Source organism: Anarhichas minor, unplaced genomic scaffold, assembly GCF_050575085.1.
Source record: "Anarhichas minor isolate MPS153535 unplaced genomic scaffold, ASM5057508v1 ptg000004l, whole genome shotgun sequence".
NCBI lineage: Eukaryota > Metazoa > Chordata > Actinopteri > Perciformes > Anarhichadidae > Anarhichas > Anarhichas minor.
Genome location: NW_027466450.1, coordinates 12,028,800 through 12,048,747, shown reverse-complemented (window position 1 = coordinate 12,048,747; position 19,948 = coordinate 12,028,800). Strand labels below are relative to the sequence as shown.

Genomic DNA, 19,948 nt, shown 5'->3' with positions numbered 1-19,948 from the left:
TTCAAGACTAAAACAAGGCATCTCTGTCTGTCTGTGTGTTATTTGCATATCTCGAGAACCACTCATCTGATATACTTCACACTTGTCGGGTGTGGCCCCAGGGAGTGCTTTGTTGAATTTTCTGAACGCATTCTGAACGGCCACACACAATGCACGGGCATGCCCCCCCGACAGCGCTGTAAGCACCTTCCAGGAGCCAAGCAATAGGCTTCCTCCGCACAGGCACCGCACCAGTTAAATAAACTCCAATATTAGCAGATTGCTAGCAGAAAGTAGTATTTTTGGAAAGGGGGGGATTTCTGATCGCATCATATAGTACACACATTTCCCAGTCAGAATTGGTATATTTAAATAGAATGATAGAAGTTAAATATAGTGAGCTACAAAGTAAACAGGAAGTTATTCTGGACATTAGATCCGTTCATTTCCAGGAAAATAATGTACGATGTGTTTGATCAACCATTGTCACTTGAATCAGGCAGATTGTAACGCATCTCATCTTGTGACCAATTTAGCTACTAGATGAAGGTTTAAACAGTGTCTTCACCCATTAAAGCAGTGGCCTTTGCTGTATGATGTAGTGCACCGTGACTCTTTTCCAATTAGATTTAATGCTACATTTCATGAATATTAAATACTGTTTTATCTTCTTCTCTCACTTTTATCTTTTTTTCAGGTGACACACCACTGTGGGATACCATTTTACTCTATTGTGGTTTTTTTTGCAGTAAAAGATTACCTGTTCATCAAATAATTCATTGAGTAGTTCTAACTAATACTTACAGATCTAAACAAAACAATGTAAACCTTTATAGATAGAAGAAAGTTATTTTACGTGATGTGCAAAAACAAAAAAGTCCATTCTGTGGTGAGAAACCAGCAAACCAAATATCCTGTTAAAATCCCATCCACCGCCTCAGCCTCCGAGACTTTAGCAATGATTGGCAGACAGACCCCCCCCCCCCAACACGTACACTTCAGTGTTATGACTTGCTCACTATAGTTTGGGCTGTCACAAGGCAACACGATGGCTCGGTATGAGAGTGACTTGTGACTGACACTGCAGCAGGGGACTTATCAGGGTAACATCAGAAGAACGCTGCGTAGGTGGGTGAAACCAACAGAAACAAGCGGGCATACAATGCAACTCAGCACCATTTGTGTACTTTATGGCACTTGAAGTTGTTAATCTGCAGCATATTTCAGCCACACATGCAAAACTTGCAACAAAGAAAAGTACATGTCAACAAATGAATGAAGGCTTCTGTTGACTGACGAATATTATCACGCCCAAACGTGAGGCGTTATATAACATCGAGAATGCTTACAGCCAACTGGGAACATTAACACAGTGGAAGGAGAAAGGCTGTGGATGCAATTGTTTTCTTCAGTCGTTTTATGGCGCACTGTGGAATGTATGTATCTTAACAATTCATTCAGTCAAATTTACAAGTTATGTCACCCCTGTTGACAGATGATATCTTCCAATCTTATTTTAGGGAAAACAAGGCTTTAAGACTGCATACAAGACCGAGTAAAGTGCCCCTTGATATTGAACTGCCAACTGACTGCCCGACCCACTGCCATTCACACCACTGGCATCGTCGTATTTGATCACATTAAAATGACATCACTGTCATCCATAACTGATCAGCATTGTTTCTGTCAAATCCAGTATTTGGAGCATGGACAACTTACAGTTCTATGGCCTTGTTCCACATGATGACGTATCCAGACAAAATGAAGGACTCGATGTTGACGATGTGTGTGTTTCCACGCTCGGTCCCCACATACAGCCATTTACTCTGAAAGGGAAGGTGGCAAAACGTGATCCTGGAGAACAAGAGACAAAGGAGGAGAGAGACCGAGTGTTAGAATATGAACAGTCACAAAGGAGTCGATGGTCAGTTTGTTGCAAGGATTGGAAGGATCAGTGTGTCTGTGTGGTGTAATTAAACAGTGTATTTTGTACATAAGCACATTGATCTACACTTCTTGACGTTCACCTCTGGATATTGTGCACATTCTGCTTTCATTCAAACCAGGTGCTTTCAAGCTGCCAATTATAAGGATTAGGATAATTAGGTTCAAGCTTCAGTTATGTAAACAGTACATAATTGTGTGCAATATGATGCAGTCAACTAATAACTGGCAAACACCTATTCTTATTCAAAATTAATTGATTCATTCTAAAATATAGGCAAAAAATCAATTATTGGGCAGAACATGAACCAATCAATCGAACAGGTATGGGCTATAAGGCAGTAATTCGATGACGCAATCTTTGGACAACAGACAAAGTGATTAAAACTGCATTCTAGCCAAGTTGTCGTCTACTGGCAGACTTCCTGAGCCAGTTTTTAATGGTAATAAATGTCCTTCTTCTTAGAACCCTGACTCATTCACGGACGTCATGGCCTGACTTCTTAATCAAGGTGAATTTTTCACTCAGCAGAAAAGCGAAAATCTACTTTCCTCCACAATACAGAGCCTTACGTATAGTTATTCACACCTACATTCGCTCTTCCTGCCCTTTACAGTGACACTGAACTACAACATATGTATGAGGGGTTCATACGAAGAGTTTCACATGATAACACGTCTCACTGGACAGCAGAGGCCTGATCAAAGAAAACGTGTACACTGCAACGCTTCAGGGAACGGCTACCGGAGCCCACCGCGGACAGTCTTCACATTACAATGTCCACTGGATGCGTCAGCAAAGCTTTCTTACTGCTCGCATGTCCTATCAAAGGAGTTTTACAACTCTGTATAGATGTAGAAATTAGACTTATATAAAATATCTTCTTTGATCCACTAATATTGTCTCACTGGGTCGTTGATAAGCTATTGCATGGGGTTCTCCTTCAATAGCGTAAAATCGCGTTTGTGTACGCGTGCAAGAAAGAGAAAGATGTATTTGATAACACATAATTAAAGCCCAAAAGCAGAGCAGGTAAGGTATACATGTGGCATATAAAAAATAACCATGATGTGCGGCAGCTTAAACCATTATTGCTCTGACATTAGCAACCCACATCTTCACAAACCCCGAACCATCGAAGAAAGATCAGCACACACCAAGTCACTCCTGTCATTGCTGATTACCTTGTAGAAGGGGAGGGGTCATTGAGCTCTAGCCCCACATCCACCCACCCAGCAAGCGGCAGGATTATTAGATAGCAGACAAATGAGATGGCAGACAATTCGATAAGGATTTTAGGGGCTCGGGGAGATGACAATGTTCAAACTGGCAGGGGTGGGGGGGGTGCGAGTGATGAAGGATTATACAGTCCTCTTTCTTTTACAACATGCATTTAGTCTGAGCACACCAAATTTACATATTCATTTGTTTGAGGAAGTGACTGACCTTTGAGGGTTAGTAGGTCTAATTCTACACAGAAAGCAATAAACGAGATCAAAACCTCTTCACAAACTTGTATTAGGCACAGTGAACATCTAACTGTGCAAATGTCCTATCACTGCGGAAAACTTTTGATAGTTATTCATCTAAATTGCCGTATTTCAAAAAGCATATCTGCAGTAACCCGATGAGTCATAATGTTTTCCCTGTGAAAGAAATGGGGCCTCTATAGAGAAGCCTCTTAGCACTGATTACCTCCGTTATGAGCTGACCGTTTATATAAAATGTCACAGGAAGGATCCAATAAAAGACATGGGTTCAAGGGAAAACTTCAATGGGAGAAAGGATGAGAAGATGACAGAAAGAGGAAGGAGGTAAGTAGTGATAATTACAGATCCAGAAGTAAATTTGGAGATTGTGGAAGGCATAGTTTTGATTCCATACAGTCAGACCAGGCCCCATCAAAGAGTCTTATAATTATCAATTAAAGAGGACAGCAGGAGACGTGGGTCTGGCTGCCGGCTGACCGGCCACTGCAAGACCAGCAGCAAATACTCTTAATGAAGTAAAACGATTTAGAGATGAATTGAATTGGTGACATCATCTTGGGAACTGGCCTTGTCATTTCCTCTGCAGGAGACATGACACAATTGCTCAAGGAATTCATGTCGGATAGCTCGAAAATACAGATGTTTACATTAGCTCAAATGCCTCTTTGTAGTGTGCAAAAGTGTCCAATGTTTCATGTATTGTAGTGTGTGTGTTTTGTTTGGACTGAGATTCTTCAAATTCTTTGTGACAACAGCATGACAGTCGAGGGGGGTGGCAGACACGAGACACTGACAGTTATCACAAAACAATTCCCTACACCATTTCCAGTGATTAGGAAGTTATTCTTGGGGAATTCTTCGGCGTGTTAGGGTGCTAATTGTCAGATATTCAGTCTAGATGGCAATATCACTGCCCGGCCTCTGACGGATGACTCATGATGCCTTTTTTCTCCTTTTATCTTGGAGCATGATTCACTGCTCTGCCACTGAGAGTTCGTGGTTCTGCTTCCTACCACACTGCATCACAAGACAGGTAGAACGCTACAGAAACAGGTTTTCAACACTTTTGACACAGAACATTATTCCTAACCTCTGCCTCCACATGTTTGTGTGGGCATGTGCATCACACACTGAAAAGGTCCAGCGGCTAGGTTATGAATGTAAAATATAAAATCTGTGGACTATCTGAATTAGACATTTTTAAAAGGCATAGGGTGCAAAAAATCTCATGTTTTTAGCTCGCTACAAGCGATTTTTTAGCGTTTCAGCCCCTGGTTGCATATTGGGGCACTGAATGTTTTCCCCTCCTGTGGGCATGGCCTTACAGTATGACGCCTTTGGCTCTGTTTCTATGGCTGGCATGTTTACATTGGAAACAATAGAGGCAACAGTCGCCGCCTGCCGCTTTCCGGAAGTACATTTAGGGTTTAAAACTACACGATTCCTCTGTTTAAAAGTCATTAAAATTTGAACAAGGTTTGATATAAATTCCTAAAAGATGTGGAAAGTTCTCAGACACTAATGACTTGAACCCTGAGACGCAGAGACAAACAGTTCTCTCGCTAACAACTTGCAGTACATGGATTTAAAAAAACTCCTGCAGCCCTTTAAGGCTCTGTTGCAATATGAAAGTGGCCTTGGTCGAGTTTGTGTTTAATGTGCTTTTTTACAGCATTGATATTTTTCGTTGCGAGAAAGCTTTCTGTATCTCTTGTGATGGAAAGTTTCAGTGGAGAGAAATGATGCCCTGTGACTCAGCTGTCCTTGACTTGTAATTGCAATCGGGTTGCGTTGGCAATCACATGTACTCATCAAAAGTACCACTTGAATTAACACTGTGACCCTGCATTTTCATGAACAAGAAGAATAAAGAAAACTTAATAAAATCTAAAATCTATCTGATGGTGGCTCACGCAGACGCAGCGGCTCAAGTGTTCTCAGTCATACAGCAGCATTTTTGATTACTGCCGGTCACGGAAAGTTACCAAACGTAATTTTATTGTATGCCTACGATGACATTGTCTTAATCTTACTTACTACACCTCATTTGCTTTTCGATTGCACATTATATTCCATCACATTTAGTGGGAAAGCGGTCATATTCATTAAATGTCCCTGCCCATGACTCAGGAGGTACAAGGTGGAAATCAACTTGTAGTTGCTGTTTCCCGAACGACCAGCCAACTGGCCTTGATATTAAAAAGAGCGTCCTCTGATGTTGACCATGTGATGGTTTATGGCAAATTTAGAGAGCCCTTTCTAGAACTAAGGCAGACACAATACAAAAGGTTTTCAATCTGTTTACACAGACTTTGCAAACCTGAACAATTGCAACCCCTGCCATGACACAGTAGTGCTCGTTTTACCACACACCAATAGCTTGCTATTATGCCCTGTGGACACAAATAGCGAGCTGTGCTTGTGTGCTCTGCATAGGTAAACAACTGCAGTGGCCACCCCCAGATTGAACAACCTGTTTCAGAGAATGCTGAGGGAGGATATTGAGATCATTTACTTTGACAACTGAGTCAACTCTGTGTACCTCCAGAAGGCCCAAAGGTTTTCACAAGGGGGAAGATGTTTCCAAAAACCAAGCATCAGCATCTAGAATCCATTATTTGCCATTAAAGTTTAATGGTGGAGTTTTACTGCAGCCCCTGTCTACAGCGGTACATAACTTTGCGTCGCCACCTACATGTATCGTAAGACTAACTATGGATACGTACCTTATACAACCCGACTTCAAAACACCCTATCTATCCCTTTAAAATATACCACCAGCTGTCTCCGTTGATGCCAGGTTCTAGCCATGTGAAAACTGCATTATGTGTCTTGAGGATTTGGGTGGCTGGCAACATGTCAAAGGAGATGGGTTCAGCTCCTTAATAACCACTGAGAAGTCAGCTCTAACAGCCTGCGGTGGTGTTATTGAGGGTGGCACACAAGGCAGAAGGGGTCGCCAGCTGAGACAGAAGAGAGAGCTTCAAGCCAGCAGATCCTCCTTCTCAGGTTTGTCAGACAGGGTGAACAAGGATCAGAGGCAGGACAGAGGAGCCGGCCTCGTCCTGTCAACACTCTGCTTCCCTGTCTTCCAGACTCAACTGATTAAATGTGTCTTCCTGGTGGAAAAGCTCTGACTGATGCCGATGCTGCAGCTGAGAGATGGTTCGGCAGCCAGTATATGCTGGGTGGGTTGGGAAGTGGGATGAGTAGGGGCCTTTCTAGGGCTTAGAGGGCACTGCCTAGTGGTATCAGGGATTTAGGAAAAGAGCTCTAAAAGTGATCTGTGAAATAAGAGACAACTCTTTCAGATCTCTGAAAGAGTTGTCAAGGTGCTGAAAATTACCGGATGCAGATTAAAGTATTATAGCCATTACTGTGTTTTTGGGCTCCTGTAGTTAGCGGGGTTTTGGGGAGCTTATCCCTCACTGCCTGTGTAAAATAGTATGTACTGACCTCAGACAGGCACAGCCATCTTTCACTGGAGCAAGGTGTGGAGTTTGTGTGCATGATGTGGTTGAGGGTGTACCTGTTTGTGTTCATTTGTTGTATCAAGGGGAATTGATGCTTACCTCTCTCTATTGAATTTAAGTGAATGGAGGACAGCCGGTCGCCTTTGACGGAGATTCCACAAGTGAAGTGTGTCATCTGCACAGGCTGTGACCAGCGCACCCTAAAGATAAAAAAAAGAGAGAAAATGTCAGTAATGAATCATTATGCGGACACCTTTAGAATAAATGCAGCCGAAGAGAACGCTTTATTCGTTCGGCTCGTGTGGCCGAGAGTGAAGAGTCAGGTAGAGCAGCAACGAGCACATACAAACACAGCGATGTAACAACCTGTTGTAGCAACCAGGTCGTCAAATGCCGCCACTTTGTTCAGGCGCTAAAGGGGGCCTTGTGTTTCAGTGTCAGACTAAGAAACTAAAACATAAGAAGTAAAGAGAAAATACAGAGTGTCATAAGTGATGAATAGTTGTTTATTTGGGGGGATTGTGATCTAAAAGGCCTTTTCCAGAAAACTGCCCACCCTGGGGTACCACTAGAATTACACTATGCTGAAAGGTGATTATGGAATCTTTGCCCAATGACACCAAAAATATACTGCCTACGCCAGCTTTAATTCTAATCACAGACTGTTTCAGATAACAGTTCCACTTGTCCACAGACAGAATGCACAGTGCTATAGTGGTTAGCATTGTCGCCTCACAGCAAGAGGAACCCAGATTCGAACCCTCTGACCAACATTTCTGTGTGGAGTTTGCATGTTCTCCGCGTACGTTTTCTCCGGGTTCCAAAGACATGCAGCTTAGGTTATCTGATGACATGTCTGTGTGACTGTTGCGTGCGTGAAGGGTTGATGTCTGTGCGTCAGCCCTGGGATAATCTGGCAACCTTTCCATATATAGGCGAGAAGAGAGATCGGCCCAATCCCTCCCGCGACTCCGATAAGCGGTTCCAGATAATGGATGGATGACTGTCCTGGTTCAGAGCAAAATCACACAGAATCATATAAAATTGGATGAGAATTGTGAGAGGGGACTTATTTTCAAATGATGTCGGCTGGTTTCCAAATTCTGAGGATTGTAATTACAGTGAAATTCCCAGTGCAGCTTTCCTAATAGGGCATCACTGTAAAGACTGGGGCCCAGGGAGAATAAGCTTTAGATTACAAAGTTAATCGTGGGATTAAAGACTGTACAGTGCAAGGGAGGATAAAAACATTCCTCCCAGTGATTTCCATATCGGTGAACGTGTTCTCCCCACTCCCTGAATCTCTCACTCTCTTTAGTAAAAATATTTGTTGAATCATATTTTTGTTATTATAAGGTAAAAAAAGGTAAGAATAAAAAGACTGGAGATACACGGTACTATATAATAAATTGGGCATTTTGTATGTGCGTGTGTGGAAGCATTTTCACAATGTTTTTTCTTATAGAAAACACACAGATAGTCCTATGTCAGTATACAAACTAGCCATCAATGTGATTATTCTTGAGAGAGAAAAAACATTTATTACATTGAGACAATAAAAGGATTAAGTCCTGTCTAGTAAAAACACTTGATCTGTGAATAAATCCTCCTTTTACCCCCATCCAAGTTCTCAATATAAATGAATGACCTTCACTTTTCAGTACCTCCTGTGACTCTCACATCTCACTGAAATGATGCTTCTTCATTAAAGCCTAAAGTGAGCAATGAAACCTTGTTTATGAAACAAACATAAATAATCTTCCTAAATTAGGAAAGACAGATTAAATGAAGAACATAATTATTTGAGAATTTTCCGTCTACTGTCTCCTATTTTGTTTGACTCCTCTCTCACCACTGATATAAAAAAAGATTATGATTCTCTTTAGCCATATCAAATACGACTGATGGGGGATGCGTTGATGATTACTTGGCGTTTGGAAATTAGGAAATGAGAATGCCTGATACAGGCTTCGATGTTTTTTTTCTTTTGTTTTTGTTTTTCCATGTTAGATTTTAATAAATCTCTTTTATATTTGCGCCCCGATTAGTTTAAAACAGTCTTGTCCTAAACAATCCTAAAACGGCACTCTCAGGTAATTTGAACGATTAAAGTTTAATCTAATTTCACAGTCGAGGGATCATTTTGAATATTATTTCCTATCACCTGAAGGAGTGAGAGGAGGTGGAGCAGCCGCTAATGAAAATTCATACCAGATGGAGAGGTAAGAGAACGGGAGAGGTGATAGCCGGGTCCACAACCCCATTATGGTATAATTATCTTGATGTCTCGATGGCAACACATGCGAGACGACCGAGTGCATTTACAGTACACAGCGTGGGTAAAAGGGCAATCTGCAGGGCCAAGAGGAAATCGCACAACAAAAACATCTAGAAGATTACTTTAGGTGCGTTTATGTGTATATATGCTCCACAAAATGGAGGATTAGTAGTCTAGTCAATTCATAGTTTCCTTTATACATCTCTCCAATAAATATATAAAAATATATGTATTTCAAGTTTTCTGAAGCTGAAAAAAAGGCAAATAGCAGCAGGTTTGAGTATCTGCCTGACAGCTTTCTAAACATATCACAGTGTTGTAAATCAATACCACTTCAAAAAACATACCTGGACATTTTTATTTCAGGTATTAAAGTTAAGACAACTACACTTTGTGTTGGTTCACCAGCTGCTGTGAGCTAATTCAGTTCTCCAATCCCAGGTCATGTCAAAGGTTAATGGGGTGTGTGTCCGGCTGCCTGGATGTGTTGAACTCTGTTCCGTCTGTCCTCCGGCTATTCCTGTTGGTCCTCTCGAAGATCTTTACCACTGAACATGAGACTCAACAACTTATAAGAATAGATCGTAAAACTGTTTTTTTTCTTAAAACAAATGCAGCAGAGGTGAGAACATTTGCAGTGTCTCTGTTTCAAGAATGTTCGAGGAAAAGGGAAGGGGCTTATTAAAAATATTCAATAACAAAGTTTTCCCTGTAGCTTAAACCATTAACTCAACATACCAGTTCAGAGGAATGGTTAGTTTGTCTGTTCCTTAAGTACACTCCCATCTCTGCTGTATGTTGCTGTGTACCTCATTAATGCAGCAGATGGCAAAGTGCTTGGAAAATATAATTTTTGGACCCCTTCCCAGAGATTTCTGACATTACTGTCTTTAAGAGGCTCCAGCGTGTTCAGTTTTTTAAAGCTAGGAGAGAAGATATTGCTATCATATGAACGACGACCTACGGCATCCATAGGTACCAACCACATCATGCTAGCTAGCTACGATGGGGACTAACATCATTACACATGAATGCAATTAGGCTGATTGAAGCCGTACACAATGTATGCAATTCCAAGACTGTTTAGGGACCCTAGTATGGGGCAACATTTAATACAGCATTTTAGATAAGGCACAAATATCACTTTCACAAAAACCATACTTTGCATAGTTTGTGCCCCAAACTGCATTGGATTAGCATAAAGTGAGCATTGGATTAGCATAAAGTGAGCATTGGATTAGCATAGAGTGAGCATTGGATTAGCATAAAGTGAGCATTGGATTAGCATAAAGTGAGCATTGGATTAGCATAGAGTGAGCATTGGATTAGCATAGAGTGAGCATGTCTGTAAAGGGGACACTCATGGGTACCCATTAAAACCTTTTTCAATATTGACAGTCTTTTTGAGTTTACAGAAAAAGACAAAAAATGGGTCCATGTGGGTCTCAGGGTTAAAGCAGTAATACCTCACTAATAAAAGCACACTCTACAAACCAAGATGTTTTTAAGTAGAATCACTTATCCGATTACTTCTGGAGATTTTTATATATTTTTTTAAGGACAAATATTTAACATCTTTAGAGTGCTCCTGCAGAACGCTCCTTTAATCTAGCCCTCAGCATTGCACAGCAATCCTCCTCACCTTTTCCTTCCCTAAGCATTCCCCCCCCCCCCCCCCCCCCCCCCACTGCCACCCCCTCCACTATCTGACCTCATCTGACACCAACCCTCAGCAGCCCCCTCAAGACTCTTTAGATGTATTATTCATCGAGCAAAATAATGAATTCAGAATAGGTAAACAAACACATTAATTAGCCTTGTCATACCCTCCGCACAGCACACTGACAGAAAAATAAATCTCCTCATAAAATGGCAAGGGAGAGACATGGTATGAGATTATGACTGAATAATAAAACGATTGACAGCTCGAACTTTTGAACTGTGTGACTTCTGTGTGACTTCTGTGTGGCGGAGAGAATATACATATCCTCAACACATGCACAAGCTCGTCATTCACAGGCTCCTGCAAGAGGTGGCCTCTTTAGTGAGCTCTTACATCGAACAGGAATATGTCACTACACCTCGGCGAATGTCAAGAGGCCGGTCTGAATATGCAAGTCACCCATTAGCAAGGCTGCCGACAACCCACACACTGAATCCGAGAGCGGGGATTGACCTAAAGCACTGCGTTTAGTCACTGTGGAACAATGAGAAGAGCTGCAGAAGTCACTGTGATGATCTGTTCTTTAATATAAGAGAAAGCAGCGGGGAGTGTGAATGTACACATGTAGCACACAGACACTAAAACACACAAACATGCACGCACGCACGCACAGACGCACACACACTGTATGCAGAACCCCAAGCAATTAAGTCAAAAAATAAACATGAAAGGGTATAAATAAATTCGTAAATACCACAAGAACAAATGTTCAGACAAAACTGTGTCAGTGGCACACAAACACACACAAACACACGCAAAACACACTGAGGCTATCTAACACACGTGTTTTATAAACCCACTAATTAAATAAGACACACTTGACCCCACATACTGATTCAGCACAAACCTACCTCTTACAAAAAGTATGTTCCGATACATTTAAACTGCATTCTCAATTACATTACATTATATTTAGGCAACAACTCAACTTGGTTAGGTTTGGTAAAAACTAAGGCTGCCCTGATTATCATTTTTTGGGCTTCAAAATTGCAAGTATTCGAAGCTCCAGCCGGAACAGAGCGAGGGGAAAGATGACTCAACCTGGAGCCCACGAGGGACGTCTGTGACCGGAGGAGCACTTCTCTCAGTCAGCACCGAGTTGTGTCATTAAACCAGCACAATTCCTCTGTCACACACTCACAGGCTTTCCCAGCAATTGTTTTTTCGAACAAAATTGATTCACGATGAGTCCACGAGTGCTATTTTTAACGCCTCATGTAGACGGTGCACACAGGCCTGTCTGCACTCCAGCATCTCATTCCTCTGTGTGTGTGCAAGTGAAGACGTACCTCAAAGTCACGTCTGCAAGCCCCTCTCCCCCTAAAACCGTGACGTCTCTCCGGGCATTTTCTCCATTGTTGGCTGATGGACAGCATAGTGCTGCTTCACGTGTCTTTTTGTTTTATCAGAGGCAAAAAAAAAAAATGATTCTATTATTCTACAGTCTAATTTTGTTTGTATTGTTATTCGTTATTGATACGAAGCATTTCCTAAAAGGTATGGTGTGTTTTATGCATGTTTGAAAACCAAATACTTACACAATGAACAATAGTGGCATAATGATAGAATATCCGTGTCCAGCCCGAGTAAAAACATCATGTTTTGGCATAAAATAGGTATGTTTGTGGCAGACGTAAATTAAAATGAAACAATGTTGACATTGGGTTTCACATCAGACACAAACACAGTCTCCTGGGTGAAAGTCCTGTGCACCTTTGACCCAACCATCTATCTTCCTCCCGATACGGACTTGATTAGAAAGCTATTTGTGAAACGTCAAAATAAGCTGCGTAGCATGCATGCTCACAACCAAATACACACTGTTAAGATACTCAACAACATTCAGGTGCTTAAACATATACTTAGACCCACACACATAAATGAATACCTGTCACGCCAGCACACGCACACCCCTATTCAGCCCCATCCACCTCCATTTACCTCGTACACATTGAGTGGGCCAATGAGTGATAGAGGAGTGGGCTGAAAGAGCCAGTGGGCTTGAAAAGAAATGGAGTGGGAAAAGAAAAAAAGCTGAGTGCGTAGATTACGACAGAATGAAGGAGAGACGAGAACTAGAATCACAAAGAGAGAGACAGCGTTGTGATCCTGCTCTTTAACTTACAACAAGGCCCTTTTTGTTACTCATACACCTACATTATTTTGTTCCTAAACAAAATATGACAGTGAGAAAGCTGCTGTTAAAGGTCCTGAAATACTGACGCAGAGCACTGCCATGTGTCAACCCACACAGTACTGGTCTGTCAGTAGAAGAACAAGCAGTGAGGGAAAATGGTTTCACAAGGCAGAGAGGAAAACATTAAATGTCTTGAAAGTCACGATCATATGGTCATGATGCTTTAATATAAATGCCAGTATATAGCGGTTTCGCTCCGGCTGTTCTCCTTCGACAGAAATGTGTTTGAGTACGGCACTAACCTGACCCGCCAGATGGGTTGTTACACAGAACCATCTGACGGATTTTCGTGTGATATGTGATCCCACAAAGCCAGCTGCTGTGTATGGCAACATCAGCACTTCCACATGGAAAATATATTGTTATTAAATAAGCAATTTAGAAAACATTTCAGTTTCTCAAACTATTAAGTTTGACACATTGAAGGCACACTTCTGATAAACTGAAATGAAATCCATCCGAGTCAATCCATTGAATTGGAAAACAAACCCACCTACAGTCAGAAACAATACCAACAGTGTGGAATTGAATTCATCATTTCTGCAATCACAACATGACCAAAGGTAAGACTATCTTGTTTTTAGTAATCTTACCAATCACTCGCATTATTTGATTTACTGACGATATATGTTTTTCTGTTAAATTCCCTAATTAATTATGTTAAAATTCGAACAGAGACCAGAAATAATTGTACCAATCTCAATTCAATATCATTTTTTTTTAAGTCAATGTGACGTTATTGTCATGAAAGTAAAAAAATAAATAAATCCCAATGTGCTAATCTGCATGAGCCAAGATACTCTAAATCAGGAAACGGGCTAGCAACTAAGAGGAACGTCTCATCTGCCTTTTAATAGATGCTTCATATTTCAGAAATGAGGGGAAAAAGGTCTTTGGTGATATTTTATCATGTCACACAAATCTTGTACTCCACTACTAACTCAAGTAATTCAACTCCACTGTAAACCAGAAACTATAAAACAAAGACAAAACAGAAAAATGTCATACTATTGCATAACATGACTTCCAATAAACTGGTAAATTTAAAATCCCTCAAGAAGAAGCCATTGTGGTGGACAGTGAGAAGACGTTGCTGATAACACGTGGCTATGACAGTTCAAAGTGTGACAGCTTAAAACTCAGAGCGCTACGAAAACATTGTAATGGAAGTTTGGCTTACCTCATTGATGAGGAACTGTAGATGAAGAACAGCTGCTCCGCTGTCATGCTGACAGTAGCAGTCCACCCCGGGTCGTCCCAGTCTGATGACATCACAAAGTCAAGGAAGTGTATAGAAGTGTACTTAACACAAAAAAAGTGGAAGGCAAAAACAGTACATACTGGTATGTATGCGTTAGTGATTGTGGTGTACTGTAAGTATGAAAAGACAACATCCACAATACACCACTATGTGATGGATAGAATAATATTACATGACCATTATTCTTTCCCTACAACCTGCTCTAACTGTGGTTGGACGATTATACAACTGACCTGGTATAAGTAGGCAGGTGGCGCAATGTCAAATATTTGGACTGAATTTTAAAAAAGTTACATTGCGATACTTGATAATTGCTGACACACACCCGTCACTGCCTCTCCTTCCACATCGGGGAAGTCAAGTTCATAGCAAAACATCGGTGCAAACACTATAGGTAATAAACTAGGAGCTGAGTTCATGAATAAGCCAAATAATGTTAACAGCTAAACAAATCATGTGGTAACGGACCAGATACTATTCTGATACCAGGCCTAATGTTGTTCAAATAATGAAAAAAATTGCAAAAATCATAGCTGGCTCATTAAACTTGGCAGAAACATAAACACAAAATGCTTAAGAGGGCAGAGAGGCTCCAATAGGTAGGGGGCAAGTAAGTACAGTTGGTAAAGTTAATTTACATATTATCTGTCTGATGTGCTTCACAAGACCAACAAATAACACACCAGTACAGTACAAACAGTACAACATCAGAAAAGACGTGTCTGTGCAAGATTTTCAACTCATACCATACCTCCTGCTTGGTTGTGCTATCCAGCGAACATTCCCCTAGGCTACTTTCAAAAATGTAAAAGAGTAGAGCCTGGAAGCCCTCACAAGGCGTGTATGTTGAAAAATAAAGGTTTTTTGCTATTTGTGGTTGGTAACATTGAGCAACTGGGCTTAAGTCTGTCCATACGCAGTATAAACAATATAAATAATAATCACACCGCACACATCGACAGTGATAGATCGGTCAATTTTCTTATTGCACTTATTGAATTTATCCTGCAGCGTTTGTATTTTTCTTGCAGTTTTTGTACCTCCTTGGTAAGTGATTTCCCAATTTGCAATTAACAAGGCATCCTAACATTATAGCCACGCTAAATAATACTGTATTTAATAATGTGGCTTGGTTAGAAAAGATCCCAGGAGCATCGTTACTAAATAAGAAACACATATGAAGCTTGGATTCCACACAAACACCACTAGCTGTGTTCAATAATGTTTCACCTCTTGCAGATATGATAGAGAACTTAATCAGAAAGCCAACAGATTGATAGTATGCAGACTGAGCACATCTCATTTCAGTTTTCACAATGTACTCTGAAACCAACGAGACAGAAACATCGAGACAGTCTTGCTAGACTGACTTATCATATCTACAGCAAGCAGCAGCAGCAGCAGCAGCAGCAGCAGCAGCAGCAGCCATGCACTGTGACACGGTGAATTGTTGAACCAGGCGACAGAGCTCAGGTGCACTGGGGAGGAAAGACTCCAGACAGCTCAGGCCCCGCGGCAAGAGTTCAATTTCAGTCTTGTTTAAAAATAATTCTTAACTTTTGTAAAAGATAAAAAAAAAATATTTTTATGGCTGCACTTTTGTTTCACTGAGGACTTGTTCCTGGTGCTCTGTATTACATGTCCAATAAGCACACTAAATATAATGCATGCAAACACAAATATATGGAGATCTAACACTGTATTTGGTTGTAGATTCTATATCTACAATGCATATTATAACAATGTAATTTTTATTATATCATAATTAATACACAAAACCAGTTATTTGGATATCATGTATACTTTGTAATACATTCTTAAGAAAACTAATATATGTTCATAAACATGTCTCAATGTATTTTTAATATTAGACTAGATTATTTATATTTTTATTTCGTAAGGGCAAAGAGGTAAAATGTAAAGCCCAGTGCCACGCAGTTTGTTATTTTAGCAATTCATTTGAAAAAGGTGGCTGCCTGAGAATATCTTATGCAATTATCAGCACAATGGCTGTATTATTGTCAAAGCCAGCTTGATAGTCCCCTGGGTGGTTGTGTTAAATGCATTAAATACATGTGTGCGACTTCCTTATCAGACATTGCAAGCCACTAACGTTGTATCAGATATAGGGTCTTTCATGTGTGCTGGAAAAAGAGATTTGTCAAGGGCTAATTTGTAAGTGTCACACTTTTAATTGCAGTGGAGCACATTTTCAGGTTAGCCATCAGGACACACGCATACACACACACTTGGAGGAGAGAGGCCTTTTGTCCTGATATGCTCACATTAAGCATCACACAAAGAAAAATCATTTTTTGACCTGTGGCATTACACTGAGCACAAGCAACAGGCCTGTCCACGTAGTCAAGCAGTCTATATGTACAGTACTTCTCCCTTGAATACCCACACAGTGGGTTACTTCCAGTACGAACGGCTTGACTAAAAACAAGTCAGAAGTGGCTTGCGAATGTATTACAAAGTGTCAGTTTTCACAATGTGAGTACAGGTTAGTTGCATCAGGGGCTGTAGAACCTTCCAAAGCCGAGGGTCGTCAAAAAAAAGCATGCGTATGTTGGCAATGAAAGGGGCGTTTTGCCACAGCCATCCCGACAAGCAATCAAGCTTTAAACATTGAATTTAAACAGTTACCAGCATCACAATGTCTGGTTGTTCCATTTTTGGTTGTCAAAATCGATATACCAACTCAAGTTCTACACAGTTCCAACAGGAGCACGACTGTTTCAGAGCAACATGTGTTTCAGTTTAACGAGTGACTGGTTGCTCGTAGTAATGGACGAAATGGCATTTGTGATCTTTGGTGGTGGATGCCCGTGCATAGCTTGACAAGCTATTGGACTTCGCCGTACTTCCGTTGCCAAACTGCGTGCGTGAGACTATATACGACAAGCCTCTACTGGTGTAACTGTCTGCATGGACTGCAAACACTTTCACTTATGCCATCCAAATACTTGATGATGTGATGCTAAGTGATGACAAAAAATTCATTGAACACTTTATTGGCCTGTAAAGCGATAGATGTTGTCAGATCATGTATATTCGAGCAGATTTTTGTGGCAGGAATTTGGGTTTAGCAATAAGCGAACTACTCCGACATAAAAGTAATTCTGTGTTTTTAACTGCAGCTTGTTCTCCGGGGGAATGCATGCTTTAACATGGCGCAGCTATTCTTATGACTTGCCAATGGACGTTATGCAAATCAGCATATTTTTGTAGTTGGTGATGTTGGTGACGTTGATGACATTGATGGCGTTGATGAAATCGATGGTGTCAATTACGTCGCCGAATTGCCCCAGCCCTACTGTACAGTATGCTGTATTGTCTTGCTCTGGCCTGATTCCTATTCACGTTTTCATGGAAGGAAACACACTGGTTGTTTCTGGAAAGCTATGATCAGCAGATCAGCACTGTGGCCAGAGAACCTGGGGGGGAATCAATTAAAAGGAAATCTTAGAATCTGAGTCCAGCCAATCAAGGAAAAAGCACTGATGTGTGTGTGTGTGTGTGTGTGTGTGTGTGTGTGTGTGTGTGTGTGTGTGTGTGTGTGTGTGTCTGTTTGTCTGTGATTCAGGGGCCAACTCAAAATGGAATGGTTGGCGACAGACTCAAATCATCTCTCTGACAGTCTGGATCATTCTCTCCCTGACAGGCGAGTCTTTGTACACATCACATTTAAATTCACATCACACTGGGGACCGCATCACAACACAAAAGAAGCTGTCAAAAGCACAAAGCTGATGTGAAGGTGAAGTCGCCTACATTCATACAGGAGACAAAAACTATATTGCTGCTAACAAGAAACAATGCCGAAATGGAAAAAAAACAACTAAAACTGACTGTTTCTGCTTTGAAAATCAATAAGTGACAGACAATAAATGTCATGAATTTAATGTTGTGAAATTAAAATACATGTTGTTTGGCACACACACAGTTGGCAGCTGATGCAGTCAAACTAAATATCTTTAATAGAGTTGTAACATCGATAAAGCTTCTTAAGATCCAGATGTGTAGATATGGTGAGCTTTGTTCTTCTGCTTCACAGCTTGATTAACAGGGAAATCAGCATACATTAACATTTAACCAACAAATATCTCTTGTTACTTGAGACAGTTGGCTCAATGCTCTCATATATACTTTGCAGATCATTGTGTGTATGTGTGTGTGTGTTTTATTTTTGTCTTACGGTTATAACGACGAGCTATAATCAAACTAAAACAAAAGTGTTAAAGTGGGTTCGAGGTGTACTGAACCAAAATCATAGACACATTAAGGGCTGTTTTGAAAAATGCTCATTCATAAAACGTCTCTCGTGGGTTCAACACTTAACAACACTTAATACCTGTGAGAGTGACCAAGGATGTAAGGCACACATCTGCATTATTAAAGTGTGATAAGGTTTGTTTGCATTTGTTTGCATGTTGCTGCTTTAAGAAAGAAACACTGGCATAGTTGAATTGCTAAAAGGGCTGAAACAACTGCAATTTTTTATAGCTTTTTACCAACTTACCCTGCTGTAGATGAACCAAATTAGTTTCAAGCATGAATCTAGTTTAACACAATAGGCTCCAATCAAAGCTATGTATTTATCTCAGCAGTGCAACACTAGAAACAATGGCAAATGTTTTTGTTTGTTGGCGATCGTCACAGGCAAAGATAACAGTGGAGGAGACGGGGAGGAGAAACTGATAATTGCATCGCTGTACGGCGGACTAAAATGACCCGTGCCTTAATAACTTACATTAACATTCAAGCAGACATGCATTGGTGAAGAAAGGCCAATCAGCTACTTTCAGATGGCTCTCATCTACATGATGATTGATGAAGAAACAAAGCATGTAGAGCTTTGCACAATCTTCCACTTAAAGTAGGTATAGATCAGGCGTGAAGACAAAGCAAGAAACATCTGACTGCATCTCACACTCCTCATTCATCTGAAACTATTCTTTGTTCTCTGCTTCAATACCTCAGTATTCTTGTGCATCCTTTCACTGACTCTTGAAATGTTCTTCCTCTATCCTCTGAAGCATTTGATCTTGTTTGACTCCAACATCACGCTGAGTTCATTTTGGTATGCTTGTCTTTCCAGTCATGAATAGCGGCTGGGTGTAAACATGTGCTTCCTTATTGCATCCGGAGGGTGTTTTTCCCAGTTGGTTTGGATTATATTTACACTCCTAACAAGCTGTGCTTGTTTTTCAGTGGTGAGCAGGCTTCAGACTAGATCCTGTGTAGTTTACTCGACTATGAGCAGTAAATTCAGATTTTGGACACTTACTAATCATTCTTTTGCGTCATCACTGACAGGTGGTGTGTTGCAAAAAAAGCAATTTTAACATAATATTAAATGCCATGCTATGAACACTACCCTTTTTCCCACTGTGGCAATGTTTGAGGCACTACATAGTGTATACTGGCCTGCTCTTGGATTTGGAGAATGTGGTGATATTACATGTGAGCAACCAAGCTAAACTTGTTACCTGACATACCATTACATCTGGCAACAAGCTAGTTAGTCCTCATCCTAAAAAACTTGTATCTTGTAACTATCTTACTTATGTTAGTATGTAACCTAAGCAGCCTAACA

General features: G+C 40.8%; 1 protein-coding gene across 1 annotated transcript in view; it reads right to left on the bottom strand.

The window, feature by feature from the left end:
- Positions 1-19,948, bottom strand: part of LOC142971593 (uncharacterized) — a 122,219-nt gene that overhangs the window by 63,493 nt on the left and 38,778 nt on the right. Inside the window, exons 3-5 of the mRNA XM_076112173.1 lie at positions 14,266-14,347; positions 6,987-7,087; positions 1,699-1,833 (exon numbers count right to left, since the gene is read on the bottom strand). Coding sequence (XP_075968288.1) covers positions 1,699-1,833; positions 6,987-7,087; positions 14,266-14,347 — 318 coding nt within the window. The remainder of the gene's footprint in view (positions 1-1,698; positions 1,834-6,986; positions 7,088-14,265; positions 14,348-19,948) is intronic.